This window comes from Sinohyriopsis cumingii, chromosome 6, assembly GCF_028554795.1.
Source record: "Sinohyriopsis cumingii isolate HCF-2022 chromosome 6, ASM2855479v2, whole genome shotgun sequence".
Classification (NCBI taxonomy): Eukaryota; Metazoa; Mollusca; class Bivalvia; order Unionida; family Unionidae; genus Sinohyriopsis; species Sinohyriopsis cumingii.
This window is the reverse complement of record NC_142966.1, coordinates 72,625,092-72,646,070: the sequence shown is the minus strand read 5'-3', so window position 1 is coordinate 72,646,070 and position 20,979 is coordinate 72,625,092. Positions and strand designations below refer to the sequence as shown.

The window sequence follows — 20,979 nt, the reverse complement described above, 5'->3', positions numbered from 1 at the left end:
TTTTTATAAGTTTTGTCACCCTAAAAAAAATATTCTGGCAACCCTCAAGAACATCCTCACAACCTTCATTGGGGTCGTGACCTGAGGATTAGGAACCAATGGTCTAGAGCACTGAAATATATTATAAATGGTTTTATTCTTCATTACTGCTGTACACTAAATGTCATATAAACAAACAATTAAGAATTTGAAGGTTGTATGTCTGGTTTCTATCACATTGCATATAAATATGTCCACAAAGTTATTCCTTGCTATCTATCATTTTGGCAGATAGTTATAAAAAAGTGAAGGCTTGGACTAACATGAGCTGTCCCTGATTTATGTGTATGGAAATGCCACCACTGTTTTTCGAGTCCTGTTCAGTTTACAATTCACAGCCTTGCAAGCCCCTTTCTTTAATTTAATCACATCACCGTAACAATATACGATACAATTTTATCATTCCCCCCTCTAGAAAATTGGTTAGCAATGAAGAGACCAAGGATTCCCAATCATTTTTGGCCATGACCCTAAAATGTAGTTTTTCTGAGCCTCATGACCCCGTTTCCACATTTTTGATAAGTTTTGCCAGTCTAAAAAAAAAATCCTGGCAAACCTACATGACCATCCAGAATGTCCTCATGACCCTGATTTGGGTTGTGACATAGGGGTTGAGAACCAATGCTGTAACATTTGGAGAACTCAAGTTATTGTTTTTCTTTAAATCATGGCCTTGACTTTTGACCCCGAAGCAAAAATTGTCTATTATATTTAGTTAACTATGGATGTTGGAGAACACAAGTTATTGTGCAGAAACCATTTTTCTTCTTTTAGTTTATTACCTGCTGATGGTGAACAACTGAAGTTATTGTGCAGAAACAAAACAGCAAACTGATAGACATGTGTACATCATCATAATATATCACACCTTTTCTGGGGTGTGTAAAAAGTGTGGAAAAAAATGGTTTATTTACAGAATATATGAAATATTTTTTCATGTGGGAATGAATATATACAAAATTTTGGGAGCCACACCACAACTGCGTTATATCCGAATTCACAACCAACACATAAAGTTGCCAAGATCAACTTACCGTTAGTGCTATGGGTCGTTTTATCTGGAAGAAAAAAACAAAGAATTCATGCCTTCAAATACAACATTAATGGTTATCTTCATTCAAAAAATATCATTTATTGCAAAGTATATGCAGGTCTGTGCAGTTTGTAAGGAGTAATCAGTAGAACAAACACAGACCCAGCTCTGCTGCCACATTATGCTATGGTACATCAGGGTCTTCATTATTAGCAGTTTGACTCAACTTATAAGCGAGTGTATATGGTAATCCAAATAACAACGAATTATATATCTTGCCTACTCCATGGTCGTATAGTCCAACATCCTTACAAAGTTTCTGGAGCAAATGCAAAAACCTAAACCAATCATAGAAGCATGAAATTTAGATCACTGTGACCTACTTTTGCCTGTAGTGATTAGCACCCTCCAAGATGAATATATGAATCAAGTTTCTATGTCAAGAATCTATACATACCAAAGGTTCAAGGAAACAGAGCCAAGGGCTAACTAAATTTACTGCTGTCTATAAGACCTGAGACAAATATTATCCATGCAAAAGATCATTATATGGTACAAAATAAAATGTACTTATAAGTTAATTTTCATGCTTTTAGAAAACGTATTGAGCATTATTTGGGACACAAGTTCATAATCAGGAATTCATTGGTGGTGGTGGTGCTTCCTTTCTGCTAACTTATTAACTATTGTACCCATTAATCTCCCATCCATAGTAATAGTACCATATCTGTCTGCTGAAGAACATCCACCAGTCAACAACCAGTCAAGCAAACCTGGCTTATAGCCCATACATTCTCATTCCTACCTCCAATTCCTGATCCTTCTTGCTATCTTTTTTAACTGATCATGTATACATGATATATGCTTATTATCTGGTTTCTACAGTTACCTTAATAATTAAGCATCATAATGTATATCATAATATGTGGGACTAAGATAGAAAGCATAATGTATATGATAACTCTTGGGACTAAGATATCAATCATAATGAACATCACAACCCTTGGGACTAAGATATCAATCATAATGAACATCATAATCCATGGGACTAAGTTGTCAATCATATTGTATATCATAATCCATGGGACTAAGATGTCAATCATATTGCATATCATAACCCTTGGGATTAAATATCAATCATATTGTATATCATAACCCTTGGGACTAAGATATCAATCATAATGAACATCATAACCCATGGGACTAAGATGTCAATCATATTGTATATCATAACCCTTGGGACTAAGATGTCAATCATATTGTATATCATAACCCTTGGGACTAAGATGTCAATCATATTGTATATCATAACCCTTGGGACTAAGATTCAATCATATTGTATATCATAACCACTGGGACTAAGATATCAATCATAATGTATATCATAACCCATGGAACTAAGATATCAATCAAACTGTATAACATAACCCTCGGGACTAAGATGTCAATCACAATGTATATCATAACCCTTGGGACTAAGATGTCAATCATATTGTATATCATAACCCTTGGGACTAAGATATCAATCATATTGTATATCATAACCCTTGGGACTAAGATATCAATCATAATGAACATCATAACCCTTAGGACTAAGATGTCAATCATATTGTATATCATAACCCTTGGGACTAAGATGTCAATCATATTGTATATCATAACCCTTGGGACTAAGATGTCAATCATATTGTATATCATAACCCTTGGGACTAAGATGTCAATCATATTGTATATCATAACCCTTGGGACTAAGATATCAATCATAATGAACATCATAACCCTTAGGACTAAGATGTCAATCATACTGTATATCATAACCCTTGGGACTAAGATGTCAATCATATTGTATATCATAACCCTTGGGACTAAGATGTCAATCATATTGTATATCATAACCCTTGGGACTAAGATGTCAATCATATTGTATATCATAACCCTTGGGACTAAGATGTCAATCATATTTGTATATCATAACCCATGGGACTAAGATATCAATCATAATGAACATCATAACCCTTGTGACTAAGATATCAATCATATTGTATATCGTAACCCTTGGGAGTAAGATGTCAATCATATTTGTATATCATAACCCATGGGACTAAGATGTCAATCATATTTGTATATCATAACCCATGGGACTAAGATGTCAATCATATTTGTATATCATAACCCTTGGGACTAAAATATCGATCATACTGAACATCATAACCCTTGGGACTAAGATGTCAATCATATTTGTATATCATAACCCTTGAGACTAAGATGTTAATCATATTGTATATCATAACCCTTGGGACTAAGATGTCAATCATATTTGTATATCATAACCCTTGGGACTAATATATCAATCATAATGAACATCATAACCCATGGGGCTAAGATACCAATCATAATGTATATCATAACCCTTGGGACTAAGATGTCAATCATATTGTATATCATAACCCATGGGACTAAGATGTCAATCATATTGTATATCATAACCCTTGGGACTAAGATGTCAATCATATTGTATATCATAACCCTTGTGACTAAGATGTCAATCATATTTGTATATCATAACCCTTGGGACTAAGATATCAATCATAATGAACATCATAACCCTTGGGACTAAGATATCAATCATAATGTATATCATAACCCTTGGGACTAAGATGTCAATCATAATGTATATCATAACCCTTGGGACTAAGATGTCAATCATATTGCATATCATAACCCTTGGGACTAAGATATCAATCATAATGAACATCATAACCCTTGGGACTAAGATATCAATCATAATGTATATCATAACCCTTGGGACCAAGATATCAATCATAATGAACATCATAACCCTTGAGACTAAGATGTCAATCATATTGTATATCATAACCCATGGGACTAAAATATCGATCATACTGAACATCATAACCCTTGGGACTAAGATGTCAATCATATTTGTATATCATAACCCTTGGGACTAAGATGTCCGTCATATTTGTATATCATAACCCTTGGGACTAAGATATCAATCATAATGAACATCATAACCCATGGGACTAAGATATCAATCATAATGTATATCATAACCCTTGGGACTAAGATGTCAATCATATTGTATATCATAACCCATGGGACTAAGATGTCAATCATATTGTATATCATAACCCTTGGGACTAAGATGTCAATCATATTTGTATATCATAACCCTTGTGACTAAGATATCAATCATAATGAACATCATAACCCATGGGACTAAGATATCAATCATAATGTATATCATAACCCTTGGGACTAAGATGTCAATCATATTGTATATCATAACCCTTGGGACTAAGATGTCAATCATATTGTATATCATAACCCTTGGGACTAAGATGTCAATCATATTGTATATCATAACCCTTGGGACTAAGATTCAATCATATTGTATATCATAACCACTGGGACTAAGATATCAATCATAATGTATATCATAACCCATGGAACTAAGATATCAATCAAACTGTATAACATAACCCTCGGGACTAAGATGTCAATCACAATGTATATCATAACCCTTGGGACTAAGATGTCAATCATATTGTATATCATAACCCTTGGGACTAAGATGTCAATCATATTGTATATCATAACCCTTGGGACTAAGATTCAATCATATTGTATATCATAACCACTGGGACTAAGATATCAATCATAATGTATATCATAACCCATGGAACTAAGATATCAATCAAACTGTATAACATAACCCTCGGGACTAAGATGTCAATCACAATGTATATCATAACCCTTGGGACTAAGATGTCAATCATATTGTATATCATAACCCTTGGGACTAAGATGTCAATCATATTGTATATCATAACCCTTGGGACTAAGATATCAATCATAATGAACATCATAACCCTTAGGACTAAGATGTCAATCATATTGTATATCATAACCCTTGGGACTAAGATGTCAATCATATTGTATATCATAACCCTTGGGACTAAGATGTCAATCATATTGTATATCATAACCCTTGGGACTAAGATGTCAATCATATTGTATATCATAACCCTTGGGACTAAGATATCAATCATAATGAACATCATAACCCTTAGGACTAAGATGTCAATCATACTGTATATCATAACCCTTGGGACTAAGATGTCAATCATATTGTATATCATAACCCTTGGGACTAAGATGTCAATCATATTGTATATCATAACCCTTGGGACTAAGATGTCAATCATATTGTATATCATAACCCTTGGGACTAAGATGTCAATCATATTTGTATATCATAACCCATGGGACTAAGATATCAATCATAATGAACATCATAACCCTTGGGACTAAGATGTCAATCATATTTGTATATCATAACCCATGGGACTAAGATGTCAATCATATTGTATATCATAACCCTTGTGACTAAGATATCAATCATATTGTATATCGTAACCCTTGGGAGTAAGATGTCAATCATATTTGTATATCATAACCCATGGGACTAAGATGTCAATCATATTTGTATATCATAACCCATGGGACTAAGATGTCAATCATATTTGTATATCATAACCCTTGGGACTAAAATATTGATCATACTGAACATCATAACCCTTGGGACTAAGATGTCAATCATATTTGTATATCATAACCCTTGAGACTAAGATGTTAATCATATTGTATATCATAACCCTTGGGACTAAGATGTCAATCATATTTGTATATCATAACCCTTGGGACTAAGATATCAATCATAATGAACATCATAACCCATGGGACTAAGATACCAATCATAATGTATATCATAACCCTTGGGACTAAGATGTCAATCATATTGTATATCATAACCCATGGGACTAAGATGTCAATCATATTGTATATCATAACCCTTGGGACTAAGATGTCAATCATATTGTATATCATAACCCTTGTGACTAAGATGTCAATCATATTTGTATATCATAACCCTTGGGACTAAGATATCAATCATAATGAACATCATAACCCTTGGGACTAAGATATCAATCATAATGTATATCATAATCCTTGGGACTAAGATGTCAATCATAATGTATATCATAACCCTTGGGACTAAGATGTCAATCATATTGCATATCATAACCCTTGGGACTAAGATATCAATCATAATGAACATCATAACCCTTGGGACTAAGATATCAATCATAATGTATATCATAACCCTTGGGACCAAGATATCAATCATAATGAACATCATAACCCTTGAGACTAAGATGTCAATCATATTGTATATCATAACCCATGGGACTAAAATATCGATCATACTGAACATCATAACCCTTGGGACTAAGATGTCAATCATATTTGTATATCATAACCCTTGGGACTAAGATGTCAGTCATATTTGTATATCATAACCCTTGGGACTAAGATATCAATCATAATGAACATCATAACCCATGGGACTAAGATATCAATCATAATGTATATCATAACCCTTGGGACTAAGATGTCAATCATATTGTATATCATAACCCATGGGACTAAGATGTCAATCATATTGTATATCATAACCCTTGGGACTAAGATGTCAATCATATTTGTATATCATAACCCTTGTGACTAAGATATCAATCATAATGAACATCATAACCCATGGGACTAAGATATCAATCATAATGTATATCATAACCCTTGAAACTAAGATGTCAATCATATTGTATATCATAACCCATGGGACTAAGATGTCAATCATATTGTATATCATAACCCTTGGGACTAAGATGTCAATCATATTGTATATCATAACCCTTGTGACTAAGATGTCAATCATATTTGTATATCATAACCCTTGGGACTAAGATATCAATCATAATGAACATCATAACCCATGGGACTAAGATATCAATCATAATGTATATCATAACCTTTTGGGACTAAGATGTCAATCATATTGTATATCATAACCCATGGGACTAAGATGTCAATCATATTGTATATTATAACCCTTGGGACTAAGATGTCAATCATATTGTATATCATAACCCTTGGGACTAAGATGTCAATCATATTGTATATCATAACCCTTGGGACTAAGATATCAATCATTATGAACATCATAACCCTTAGGACAAAGATGTCAATCATATTGTATATCATAACCCTTGGGACTAAGATATCAATCATAATGAACATCATAACCCATGGGACTAAGATATCAATCATAATGTATATCATAACCCTTGGGACTAAGATGTCAATCATATTGTATATCATAACCCTTGGGACTAAGATGTCAATCACATTGTATATCATAACCCTTGGAACTAAGATATCAATCATATTGTATATCATAACCCTTGGGACTAAGATGTCAATCATATTGTATATCATAACCCTTGTGACTAAGATGTCAATTATATTTGTATATCATAACCCTTGGGAATAAGATATCAATCATAATGAACATCATAACCCTTGGGACTAAGATATCAATCATAATGTATATCATAACCCTTGGGACTAAGATATCAATCATGTTGTATATCATAACCCTTGGGACTAAGATGTCAATCATATTGTATATCATAACCCTTGGGACTAAGATGTCAATCATATTGTATATCATAACCCTTGGGACTAAGATTCAATCATATTGTATATCATAACCACTGGGACTAAGATATCAATCATAATGTATATCATAACCCATGGAACTAAGATATCAATCAAACTGTATAACATAACCTTCGGGACTAAGATGTCAATCATAATGTATATCATAACCCATGGGACTAAGATGTCAATCATATTGTATATCATAACCCTTGGGTCTAAGATGTCAATCATATTGTATATCATAACCCTTGGGACTAAGATATCAATCATAATGAACATCATAACCCTTAGGACTAAGATGTCAATCATATTGTATATCATAACCCTTGGGACTAAGATGTCAATCATATTTGTATATCATAACCCATGGGACTAAGATATCAATCATAATGAACATCATAACCCTTGGGACTAAGATGTCAATCATATTTGTATATCATAACCCATGGGACTAAGATGTCAATCATATTTGTATACCATAACCCATGGGACTAAGATGTCAATCATATTTGTATATCATAACCCTTGGGACTAAGATATCAATCAAAACAAACATCATAACCCTTGGGACTAAGATATCATTCATATTTGTATATCATAACCCATGGGACTAAAATATCAATCATACTGAACATCATAACCCTTGGGACTAAGATGTCAATCATATTTGTATATCATAACCCTTGGGACTAAGATCTTAATCATATTGTATATCATAACCCTTGGGACTAAGATGTCAGTCATATTTGTATATCATAACCCTTGGGACTAAGATATCAATCATAATGAACATCATAACCCATGGGACTAAGATATCAATCATAATGTATATCATAACCCTTGGGACTAAGATGTCAATCATATTGTATATCATAACCCATGGGACTAAGATGTCAATCATATTGTATATCATAACCCTTGGGACTAAGATGTCAATCATATTGTATTTCATAACCCTTGTGACTAAGATGTCAATCATATTTGTATATCATAACCCTTGGGACTAAGATATCAATCATAATGAACATCATAACCCTTGGGACTAAGATATCAATCATAATGTATATCATAACCCATGGGACTAAGATGTCAATCATGTTGTATATCATAACCCTTGGGACTAAGATGTCAATCATATTGCATATCATAACCCATGGGACTAAGATATCAATCATAATGAACATCATAACCCTTGGGACTAAGATGTCAATCATATTGTATATCATAACCCTTGGGACTAAGATGTCAATCATATTGCATATCATAACCCTTGGGACTAAGATGTCAATCATATTGTATATCATAACCCTTGGGACTAAGATGTCAATCATAATGTATACCATAACCCTTGGGACTAAGATGTCAACCATATTGTATATCATAACCCTTGGGACTAAGATGTCAATCATATTGTATATCATAACCCATGGGAATAGATGTCAATCATATTGTATATCATATCCCTTGGGACTAAGCTGTCAATCATATCGTATATCATAATCCATGGGACTAAGATGTCAATCATATTGTATATCATAACCCATGGGACTAAGATGTCAATCATATTGTATATCATAACCCTTGGGACTAAGATGTCAATCATATTGTATATCATAACCCTTCGGACTAAGATGTCAATCATAATGTATATCATAACCCATGGGACTAAGATGTCAATCATATTGTACATCATAACCCTTGGCACTAAGATGTCAATCATAATGTTTATCATAACCACTGGGACTAAGATATCAATCATACTTTATAACAAAACCCTTGGGACTAACATGTAAATTATAATATGTATCATAAGCCCTGGGACTAAGATATAAACCATATTGCATCCCATAATCTTTGGGACTAAGATATAAATCATACTGCATCCCATAATCTTTGGGACTATGATATAAATCATACTGCATCACATAATATTTGGGACTAAGACATAATTCATGATGCATATCATAACCCTTATAATTAATATAAGGAAATTAGGCATAACCTTAAGGATAAGCACTGCTGACACACTTTCTCAGCATATGTATGATGACTAAGAACATTGCACAATATCATGGAAATTGTTCACGTCTTACTCATGCAACTCGATCTTTTTAATTATTGTTCTATATTGTACATAAAAAATAACTGTTTATTCAAACTGATTGACTGGTTTGTAACTAGTCTGTACAATACTGCTTTGTTAAAGACCACAGATCTGGATCAAGTGACTGGAAATCATTATCAATCTCATTCATATGCGATTTTCAGCTTTCTGCAAATTCTCACCTCACTTCCTATTTCATGACAAAATCTGATTGATAAAATTGCTGCAACAGATGGAAAACTTGTATACATATGCTTTAAATCTAATCATCAATGAAGAGCATTACCACTGATCTAAGAAATGAATCTAATTGAGTTTATGTGACATCAATTCGTCTCAAATCTTGAATATGCACTGGCACAGTGGGAACAATTTTAAAAGCACTCAAAATCTGTTTCATTTATCAAACAGTTAGGTTAATATAGCATTTACAACTGGCCCCTTGGTTAAAAGCAGGTTCAGCATTTTTAACTGGTGCCTTGGATAAAGATAACTGACCCTTCAGATAAAGGCATGGGATGCTAGTTATCTACAGCGTAACAAAAGCTATATAATCCCTTGCATAAAGGGCAATCTCCAGTCATCCGTAGCCTTAACAGACGCTATATGACTCCTTGGAAAATGGCAAAGTCTCCAAGTCAACTATATAGCCTAACAGATGTTCCAGCAGCCTCATTATCAATCAATAAAACACCTATGTTACCTTTACACGTCATGTTTGGGTTGGTCATGTGATCATGCAACAGCATGGTAAATCATCAATACAGTATGTACTATGTTACAAGAAAATGTAAAATCCATAAAACCTGAACCTGACTCAGCTAGTTTTCATTAAATTTTGACTGCAATCTTTCAATCAGCTTATGGGAGGGGAGGGGGAGAGGGAGACAAACATATCTTAATAAATATTTATGCTAATTAGTGGCTGAGCATTTTTCCATTCTCCAAGAGGTCAATATGAAAGCATACATGCCAAGCCCTGGTGAGGAAAAAGTGTAATCCGAGTGGACAAAAAGAGTAATCCAAGCAGAAAAAGAGTAATCCACAACTAACATGATAAAAATTCAATGAGCACATGTACACTCTGGACTTTTAACATCAATTACTGCTTCAAGTTTTTGTATATAACACTCTGAGCTTTAAAAAACAATAGACTCTTGTATTGCATTGCAAAACACTTTGTACCAGCTGAGACTATGAATGCTTTGCACACTAGCAGAGCACTTAGTGCTGGGTTACTGAGCCTGGATCTGAATTCAGTTTTATTTTTGTTAACAGTACTTAACAATCTCTCTCAGTCATGTTTAATCAAAGCAAATTAAACAAGCAAATAAAAAAATGTTTTTCTCCAATGGAATCTATAGTTAATTCTGGTAATGAAAGAAGAGCACTCTAACTTTGCCCTTTCGTTGTCAAAGTCTCTTATACAGACTCTACAAAGAGTGTATGGCTTTTCAGCTCTTCGATACACATGTAGCAAAGTTACCCAGTGCAGTGTGCTATAAATAGAACACCTGTTACCTAGTTACCTATTCGACTCCATACATATAGGCCTGCCTGTTAACTGTTAAGCAGTGCAGTGTATATTGTTCATCAGCAATTTTAACCATTTTACATTTTTTGGTATACATCTATTATGTATGGAAAAATTTAAGAGTAAAGTCCAATCGTTATACCCGTGTAATTATTTTTCACGGAAGAATTTTTTATGTGCTTTAAAATCTTGAGAGAATTCGTTCACCATAAAGTCAATGAAGCCCCATGATCAACCATAGCTGCCATTTCACATTCTCAAAATTTACAAGTTCTTTGCGTCTACATCACCAAGTCATCTGAATGTAATAATTTATAAAAACTAATTGCTTCCTACATCAATATCAAGCATGAGAAATGGCAGCTACAGTTATTGCATGGCTACAATGGCTTGACGGTGAATGAGTTTAGAGCACAGAAAAAAATCTTCCATGAAAAATAATTATACAGCTATAATGATCGGATTTTACTCTTATATCTTTCTATGCGTAATAGATGTGTACCAGAAATGTAAAATGGTCAAAACTGATGTTGAACTTAACATATACTACACTGCTTAACAGTTAACAGGCAGGCCTATGTGTATGGCGTCAAACAGGTAACAGGTGTTCTATTTATAGCGCACTGCACTAGGCAACTTTGGTACATGTATATGAACTGGTTAATATGCTATACATGCTGAGGTAAAGCAACAAAAAGTGATAATACGATTTTCCAGATGCCCACTGTGGTGGCCATTTTGGAGGTCAGCTTGACCCTAGTTTCATTTACAACCAACTAGACATCATAAGTAAGTCTTACTGTGAAATCCCCATGTTCATTTGACCATTCATTTGGAAAAAGTAGTAACAAGATTTTGAAAATAACCTCTGTGGCAGCCCTATTTCATCTAGGAACAACCAGACATAAAAAAAATAGTCATCTGGTGATAACCCATATCAATATGACAGAAGGAGTAGCAATAACAAGATTTTCAAGATGACTACCACGATGGCCATACTTGGCAACCTAATGGCAACATCTTCACTTAGGACCAAGTAGACATCATAAGAAATCGTTTAGTGAAAAAGCCCATCTTGATATAACGTTCATTTAAGAGGAGTAGTGACAAGTTGGTCCAGCTTAGTGAATATATATGGTACATCAAACTCCAAGAATCAAGATCCATATATTTTATAAAGTAAGTGAAAACGCTAGCCTTTTGGATTTGTTAGGATCAGAAATACAGGACAATGGTTTACTTCAGGCATATGATTTGCTTCAGGAGTAGCTATAAGAAGATTCTCAAGATGGCTGGAGTGGCAGCCATAGTGGATTTGCAAGTACAGTAATACCTCGAACATTCGCGAGGTTAGGTTCCAGAACCAGTCGCGGATCAGAAGGAATCGCGAATGTTTGGTACGAGTCACTAAAAATGCTAATAAATGCTTATTTCTAGGGTTTAAACCCTAAATATGACCCAAATCATGCTCCCAAAGCACTTTAATTTCATTTAAAAGTTAGCCTAATACATTACCCTTAAAAAGATAAATAAATGGTTGACGTAAAAATAGAGTACGGTATCGCCTAATGGATATTTGCCACACTAGCACATTTACAGTACGGTATATGTATACTAATATTACCCCTATACTAATTCATTGGCTGCCGTTTTCTTTTGCACTCACAGTAAGGTAAAACCAAGTAATGAATGGGACTGTAAACTTAATGACTGACGTTTTCTTTGTCATTGTCAGGAAGGTAAACTAGGTAAACTTCATATGTCACAGAAGTCATATAACGAAGGTACAATTCAATAAAATAAAGAAAACATTTACGTAGAGGGTACCAATGAAAATTTCACAAATCCGTGAATTCGCGAATCCAGAAACGCGAATGCACGAGGTATTACTGTACCACCATTTTCACTTAAGACCTAGCAGACATCATAAGAAGTCTTCTGGTGAAAACTCCTGTATCAATATGACTTTTGTTTAGAAAGAGAGTGATAACAAGATTATCACAATGGTTGTTCTAATGGCCACAATGGATAACAGATCAGCACTATTTTCATTTAGGTCCAACTAAACATGATAAGAAGTCCTTCAGTGAAAACCACATGATGATATAACCACCCATACATGTGTAGCAATAACAAGAGTTTCAAGATGATCACTGTGATCATAAGACATCTTTTGGGGAAACTCCACAGGGCTGATCAAATTTTGTTTTCATCCACTTGTCCAGGACAAGTGGTTTCCTAAAATTTACTTGTCCCACCTGATTTTTCACTTGTCCCAAAATTGTAATCACTTGACAAGATTTTAGAGATGTATGTGTAAATGAAACAATGTGCAACAGTATTTATTAAAAGAATTAGCATTTTTCAAGTTATTGGTTCATACTACATGTTTTGCTACTTCAGGTATATAATGTTTTAGTTGCTGGATTTGAAGAAAAAAAAATGTACTTGTACATGTCTATCACCAGGACCAACACTAAGGCAAGAGTTGATAGCTATATCTGGGTTGAAGTCCTCAAGCTCTGGTCCTTTTGCTGAAATGTTCTTTAGAATTTGAAAAGTCTCTTGGTTTAATGAAGTCCTGATTAAGCTCCCTGAACTAAATTCACATTCACACTCAGCACTGGATGGGCTTATAACAAACACAATTTCTAACAGTCTGCATACAAGACTAAGAAGTCTTGCAGTTAATGGACAAATGTGTTGCAGATCACTGCCAAGAAGAAAAAAAATGTGTTTCAACAATGTCAACAAGTGGATCCTGTGACTGCTTATATCCCTCGTTTTCATTTGGAATTCTAAATACTGCTGACGAATGGCAGGGGTGGGTGGGTGTCTTCCTTTTTGAAAATAACTTCAAGATGACTAAGAAATACCTACAAGTCTTCCATCCCATATTTCACCAGTGCTGCCCTCTCATGAGGAAAGTGCGTGTTGTCACTGGAAATATAGACTGGCTGAATTCCCAACCCGTGCCAGTTTGAAATACTGTTTACAATAACTGCAATCTTTCCTTTCAAGTCAATAAATTCAAGCCAGGGTCCCTGGCAGGGATAATAATCAACACAATGAAATTGAAAACTTCTTTTAATGTCATATCGAACATTTTTCGCTGCCACATATTCAGGCTTATATCTCTTTTAAGAAATAGTTACCTCACATTCAGTAGCGGTTTTATCCCTCCACTTTCAAGTGGATTTTTCAAAACTTCTTATTACCACCCTTGTGAGAATAATTTAGTAAACACCGTAAATATAATTTCTCTTGACAATTACTTCTGAAGCATACATTTTGTTGTTAAATACAAACAGAGCTCATTAAACAGTGTAGCTGTTTTGCTTTAAAAAGCCAGATCACATGTGGAAGTTAATTTTCTGCATAATCCATTAATACTTCAAGAATTATTACTATCATTTAATCAGTTCATAAAAGAAACCATCACTAAAGTCAGTTAAGTTACTTTCATTAATTTAATTACACTTACTTGTCGGATTAAAATCTGAGTGAGCCATTTGTTAGGATCTGGTCTGAGTAAACATAACACAACAAAGTCACTTAAAACACTGCCAATTAATCATACTGGCTTTGTTTTGTTTGGCATGTTTTCATTTTGTCCCTTGAACCAAAATGCAGTCAAGCGGTAACAGAATGTGCATACACGAATCATGACCCAGTTATTTAATGACCAATGCTAGGTGTGATACAGGACGTAAATGGATACATGGTAGTGGTATCAAATGTTCAGTCCGAATGAATGGCCAGATAAAGGTAGATAAAGTGATTAAAGCAAAACAATATGAACATTCCTGACTTTAAAAAAGGAAAAAAGCACTTGTCCTAGACTAGGAACTTGGAAATTTTGTATTTGCCCGACTTCAAAAATCAGTAGTCCAGGATGTCCAGATATGAGATTTAACCAGCCCTGCTCCATGTTGATAGGACCATTCATTCAGGAATAGTGATAACATTTTCAAGATGACTGCTATGGTGGCCATATTGAATGTCTGAATGGCACCATTCTCATTTTGGTTCAAACAGACCATGGGATGAATGTGTGTGTGAAGTTCCATGCAATCCTTCAAGTAGATTTGGAGTAAGAGTGCTAATGGACACACAGACAATTGATGTACAGTAGACGGACAATAAACCAGTTGAGCTAAAATCCAAACACCACCCTGATGTATGCAGGTACACCCCAAATATCTAATTACAGTGGCCAACCCTTTAGACCTTTCAGCTACATGAGATCACACTTTACAGAGTAACCATAGATGCAACACAGAGTGCGGCATTTCATGCTTAACCCATTTCAGATGGGACACAATTACAACTGCAGGTTCACTACATTCTGTTTACCACTTTGTGGAAGTATGCAATTAGCTGTGTAATACACTATTATGGTACTTTACATGTACTCTTTTGAAAAGAAGGAAATAAAGGTAAAAGGTATATAAATACTATTTCATAGAGCAACAGCATGAGTTAAAAAAAAAGATATAATTTTGATTTAAAAATTGAGTTATAATGTGCAGAGATCAAAATGGTGGTCAGTACTGAAGACACAAGTGATGACAGTGATGTACTTCCTGAATTAGCTAAAAGTATGGACAGTTTTATTTTTAAAACTGATATTTTAGGCAGTGAGGATCGTTGTCTTGACTTCATAAAAATACATGCAGTATAACTGGTTATTTGACAATTTGATTTCAAAACGAGTTTTCACATGCAGTGATCAACTAGGCTAGTAGCACTGAAGTGGCAAGTGATTGCAATGATGAGGATACCAATTTTATGTTATGAATTAGCTGTTTTGATCAGGCTTTTAGTAAGTATGGCATACATATACACCAATGAATGAAATCAGAAGACAGAATTAAGCCGTCAAGAAACAAAAAATAACTTTATTTAAAACAAAATCCAAGTCCTTAATTTACCAATGACAAAGAGAGATGTACTCAATAAACAATGTGTAACAAGCCTGCACAACAGTGAACAGATGAGGAATATGTGTGGGTTTTAATAACAGTAACATAAAAAATAAAAAGACAACACAAATCTTTTATAAAGACAATCAAATCTGGCAAACAATATTCACTTTATAAAAGACAATGACCTCATTCACCCCTGGCATTTCGGATCAACTCCAAAGACATGTGATATTCTTGACCACTAGAGTGGTCAGAAGAATTCTCATTCGGACATTATTAGGGTTTTGCAGTTTTCACAAAAGGTAAATAAACAAAGTAAACCTATGAAATGAAAACGTACATCCATAACAGCTTCATTTGGACTCTGGCAACACAATGGTGGCTAGTAACATGTAATGTAGCCTGGTGTATGGTCTGTTGCATACGACAGTTACTTAGTTCACCAATAGATTTTAAGAACTGGCATACGGACTTTACTATTTCTTTTATATATAGCCCAAACAGTGTAATAAACAGCTGTGGCTTCAAAGGGATTAAGAAAGGTCAGTGGTATTTATATGTTTTTGTGACACGGTCATGCATAGCAGTGTTGTTTTAGAATAATCTGCACTTTATCTACAGACACTTGTACAAGGTTGTGGTTACTAAAGATTACATAAACATCAGCAGTGCTGACTTACTTTTACAAAACAGTTGTTCATAGCATTGCCGAAATGCATTTTTGCCAGAAAATTGTGGTCACTTACAACAGCACATTTATATAATAAAACTGATCCATGCATGGCAATTTTGGGCATGAGTGACAGGCAGCTGCTCACAGCAGATGTTGCTCAAGGCATTTTTACCATGCTATTTAAGGTCCAACATTACCAATTTATATACTATTTATGCTATACTTTATTTCCATGGCAACATAATACTGAATGTGGAAAACTCTTCTTAAGCCGCTTCACATGTGTAACAAGTCTGGATTAAATACCTTGAAATATCTGAGAGTTATGATTCGGAAATGAACCTGTTTATGAACAGACAGGCATACATACCAGTGGGATTCATATTTATATTTAATTTTTACACAGGTTAAAGTCAAATCCATTCAAAACCAAAGAGAAATTTAATGGCTGATGTAAATTTTTTTGTACTGCATTTAGACATCAACTCCCCATTTTAAAGTTCATGCATACAAAAATACACAATAAAAGTGCCCAGTCACCAACTGCTCATAAAATAACAGCTGAATAAGTACTGAATGTGAGTATGGTGAACAGCACATTATATGAAACAATGAGTATGGAATTGCTGACTATACCTCAGTCATGGTATGTCATATTGGAAAAAGTCGCAGAAACCAATGCTCTATCAGTTGAGTTACTAGAACTATCTATCACCTCTTACATTTAGATCCCAGAATCCCTGGTTATACTCACTTGTTGTAGTGCTTGCCAAAGGTGGTGATGTTGTTGTTGAAATATCGCCTGAAAAGTAATGTATAATAATATAAAATATTAAGCAAGCGGCCCAAGTGGGTACAAGACTGCTACCCTGACTCCCACCTGTGTAACAGCCATGATCAACAGCAGCTGGCCAAGAAATCTGGGTCAGTCACAGACTTTCCATAGAATTTCCTTCAATGATATTGATTGTATATGTTATGAAAAGAAATGTTTCATGGGTTCTCAATTTTCATCATCTTGTCCATATTTGAGGCTTATCAGCATCATGTTCAATACTGAAAGACCGCCATGCCCGGATGCTTTTTGTTGAAGTTTACTAAATTCTGTTGAGAGTCAACCATGGATTAAGACAGGTGAATGTCTGGCTGATTTTGACAACTGCAGATAGCACATTCACATTCCAGTACTTTCAAGCTTTGATACTTTCTGACAGATTCCGTCAAATTCTGCTGAGCAGTTTGTTCATGTTGTTAATGATTCTTCTAGTTTAAGGAAAAGTAACCATATTTGGTGGCAAATCAGCACCATTTTTACACACCTAATGTTCTTTATGCCAGGATGCTTTGTGTTTAATTCAGTAATATTCTGAATGGTTCTTGAAGGTATTTTTAAAAGCTTTTTTTATTTTTAATACTGGAGGCCATATACTATGTGGATAACATCATAACATCATACTGGTATATAAAATCAGGAGACCTAGGTGGGTCTGTAGGGGTGAGAGAGGCATTCATGGAACATCAAAAAGTAGTTCTATTTTTCAGACTGGCAATATGGAATCAGAAAATGCTAGGAGATGATACAGAAGTATATCAGATTTTTGGAAAATAATTACTTTGAGCTATGTATGAAGTATATTTATATAACAAAAGTTATATGATTAAGAAAAATACTTACAAACATTTTGGACACCAGTTGTATTACATTCTTTTTCCTTATCAGTAGTATTGCTGAGGCAACCTGTAAATAGTTTAAAAGGTAGCACTGAATCAAAATTACATCTATACAATTTTGTGCTAAATTAGGACAAGATCCTCATGGTACTGTAAATCTAAAACAAAATAAAAATCATTGTAACCTTAATTTTGATTAGGATCATACAAGAACAAAATATCTTCTACTACATCTGACAAGATTTTAATTTGAGTTCTCTGTACCACTTAAACAGTGTGCACAATGTTCTATATATATCCACTTGAAAGATGACCCCCTTGTCCAAGAATGAAACAATGGTAATTTATATACGAGGATTTCATAAACTGGAGTACACTTATGTTATTTTTGTTTATGCTCCATATGCTGGTCACTTATAGCCAATATATCAATCTATTTAAAAAATCTCCCCTTTATTTGGCAAGAAATACCTGATTTAATTCTCTCATACATTTCCATTACCGCTGTTTGACTCAATGGTTTACTAAAAAGACAAGTTTTGGGAAAGGAATTACCAGTCACTGACTCACTGGTGTACTAAATAGATATGTTTTTGAAATGATATTAGCAGTCATTGACTCAACAGTGTATAAAATAGACATGTTTTTGAAAGGGTATTACAAGTCACTGACTCAATGTTACATTAAATAGACAAGTTTTGGTAAAGTTATTACCAGTTACTGACTCAATGGTGTATTAAAAAGAAATGCCTTTGGTAAGGGTATTACCAGTCACTGACTCAATGGTGTCTTAAATAGACAAGTTTTGGTAATGGTATTAAGTCATTGACTCAGTGGTGTATTCAACAGACATGTTTTAGTAATGGTATTACCAGCCACTGACTCAATGGTGTATTAATGACATATTTTATGTAAGGGTATTACCAGTCAGTGATACAACAGTGTTAAATTGGCACGTTTTGGTCAAGGTATATTATTTAGTGACTCAATGGTGTAGTAAATAAACATGTTTTGCCAGTAAGTTACTCAATGGTGTCTCAAATAGACATGTTTTGGTAAAGGTGTTACCAGTCAAAGACTCAATGGTATCTTAGATTTTTGTTTGTTGTTGAGTTTGATTATAGTGGCGTGTGCACAAATGTGCATGTGCCACTTTTTTCTGACTACCGCAGCCTGCTAGTTGCTCCTGGGGAAGGGAATGGTGCCACCTCCCCCAGGCTTTTATGGGTTCAAGGAACCCTGATAGTTTGGCCTCAATCTGTGGGTCCACAAAGGTCCCTTACAGTTGAATGGTTGGCTGTCATTAGTGGGAAGGAGAGCTCGGGAACGGTCCTGGTTGCTTCACATCACTGGTTTCTTGTTGCATTTGCCTGGTGTTTCTTGCGTGGTTGTTTTCCTCTCTTTTCTTTCTTCAAAATGTTCTGAAAAAAAGGGGGGGGGTTCTATGCTGTGCATAGAGATTGTTAGTAGAAATCATGTATGAAGAGAGATTTTCAAGGTTATTATGATATTACTAGACGAGTTGTTTAGCGTGTGCTTCCTACGTTATGTTATTTATAAGTTTTTAGATATTGCCTCTTTAAATTATTTTTTTAAAAATGTTTTTAGAGATTGAATATTATGTCTTAGACAAGTTTTGGTAAAGGTATTACCAGTCAGTGACTAAATGGTGCATTAAATAGACATGTTTTGGTAAAGGTATTACCAGTCAGTGACTCAATGGTGTCTCAAATAGACATGTTTTGGTAAAGGTATTACCAGTCAGTGACTAAATGGTGCATTAAATAGACATGTTTTGGTAAAGGTATTAATAGTCAGTGACTCAATGGTGTCTCAAATAGACATGTTTTGGTAAAGGTATTACCAGTCAGTGACTAAATGGTGTCTTAAACAGACAAGTTCTGGTCAAGGTATTAGTATTTTTCGTTTATAAGTCTGAGACTTTTAGTACAACTCCAGACTTGTAAGTAGATCCTAACTTGCATTTTTCAATTACCAACAATATCAGCTTATATTTGATTATAATCTGGTATTTATTACATAGCAGAACTTTCATTTTGTATTAAGAATCACTACTTCTTAAAACTTTCATTTTTTATCTTTGTTTTTTTTTGTAAATTTGGTCTAAGATTTTCTGTTTACTGAACTATCAGTTTCTGAACAAATCTGTTCCTGGTATAAATCTCAACAACTGGACATACTATTGAAATCTATTCTTATGATATCAGATTGATCAAACTTAAGATTTCATTTTTATCCATTCCGATTGCTGGAATCATGATTTGAGATCTGTTGGTGAAATCAAGTCCTGGACTTTTATTTTCAATAACCTTCTGAGAACTTTTGGTGTAAATATCTTTTGAATAACTCTTCCACCTTCAAACTACTTAAAGATTTAGAACATGTATCAGT

The 20,979-nt window shown here is 34.3% G+C and overlaps 1 protein-coding gene across 1 annotated transcript in view; it reads right to left on the bottom strand.

Annotated features, from left to right (window-relative positions):
* LOC149797196 (uncharacterized) overlaps nt 1–20,979 on the bottom strand; it is a 68,236-nt gene that overhangs the window by 12,122 nt on the left and 35,135 nt on the right. Inside the window, exons 7-9 of the mRNA XM_089961873.1 lie at nt 18,572–18,634; nt 17,651–17,698; nt 1,074–1,097 (exon numbers count right to left, since the gene is read on the bottom strand). Coding sequence (XP_089817999.1) covers nt 1,074–1,097; nt 17,651–17,698; nt 18,572–18,634 — 135 coding nt within the window. The remainder of the gene's footprint in view (nt 1–1,073; nt 1,098–17,650; nt 17,699–18,571; nt 18,635–20,979) is intronic.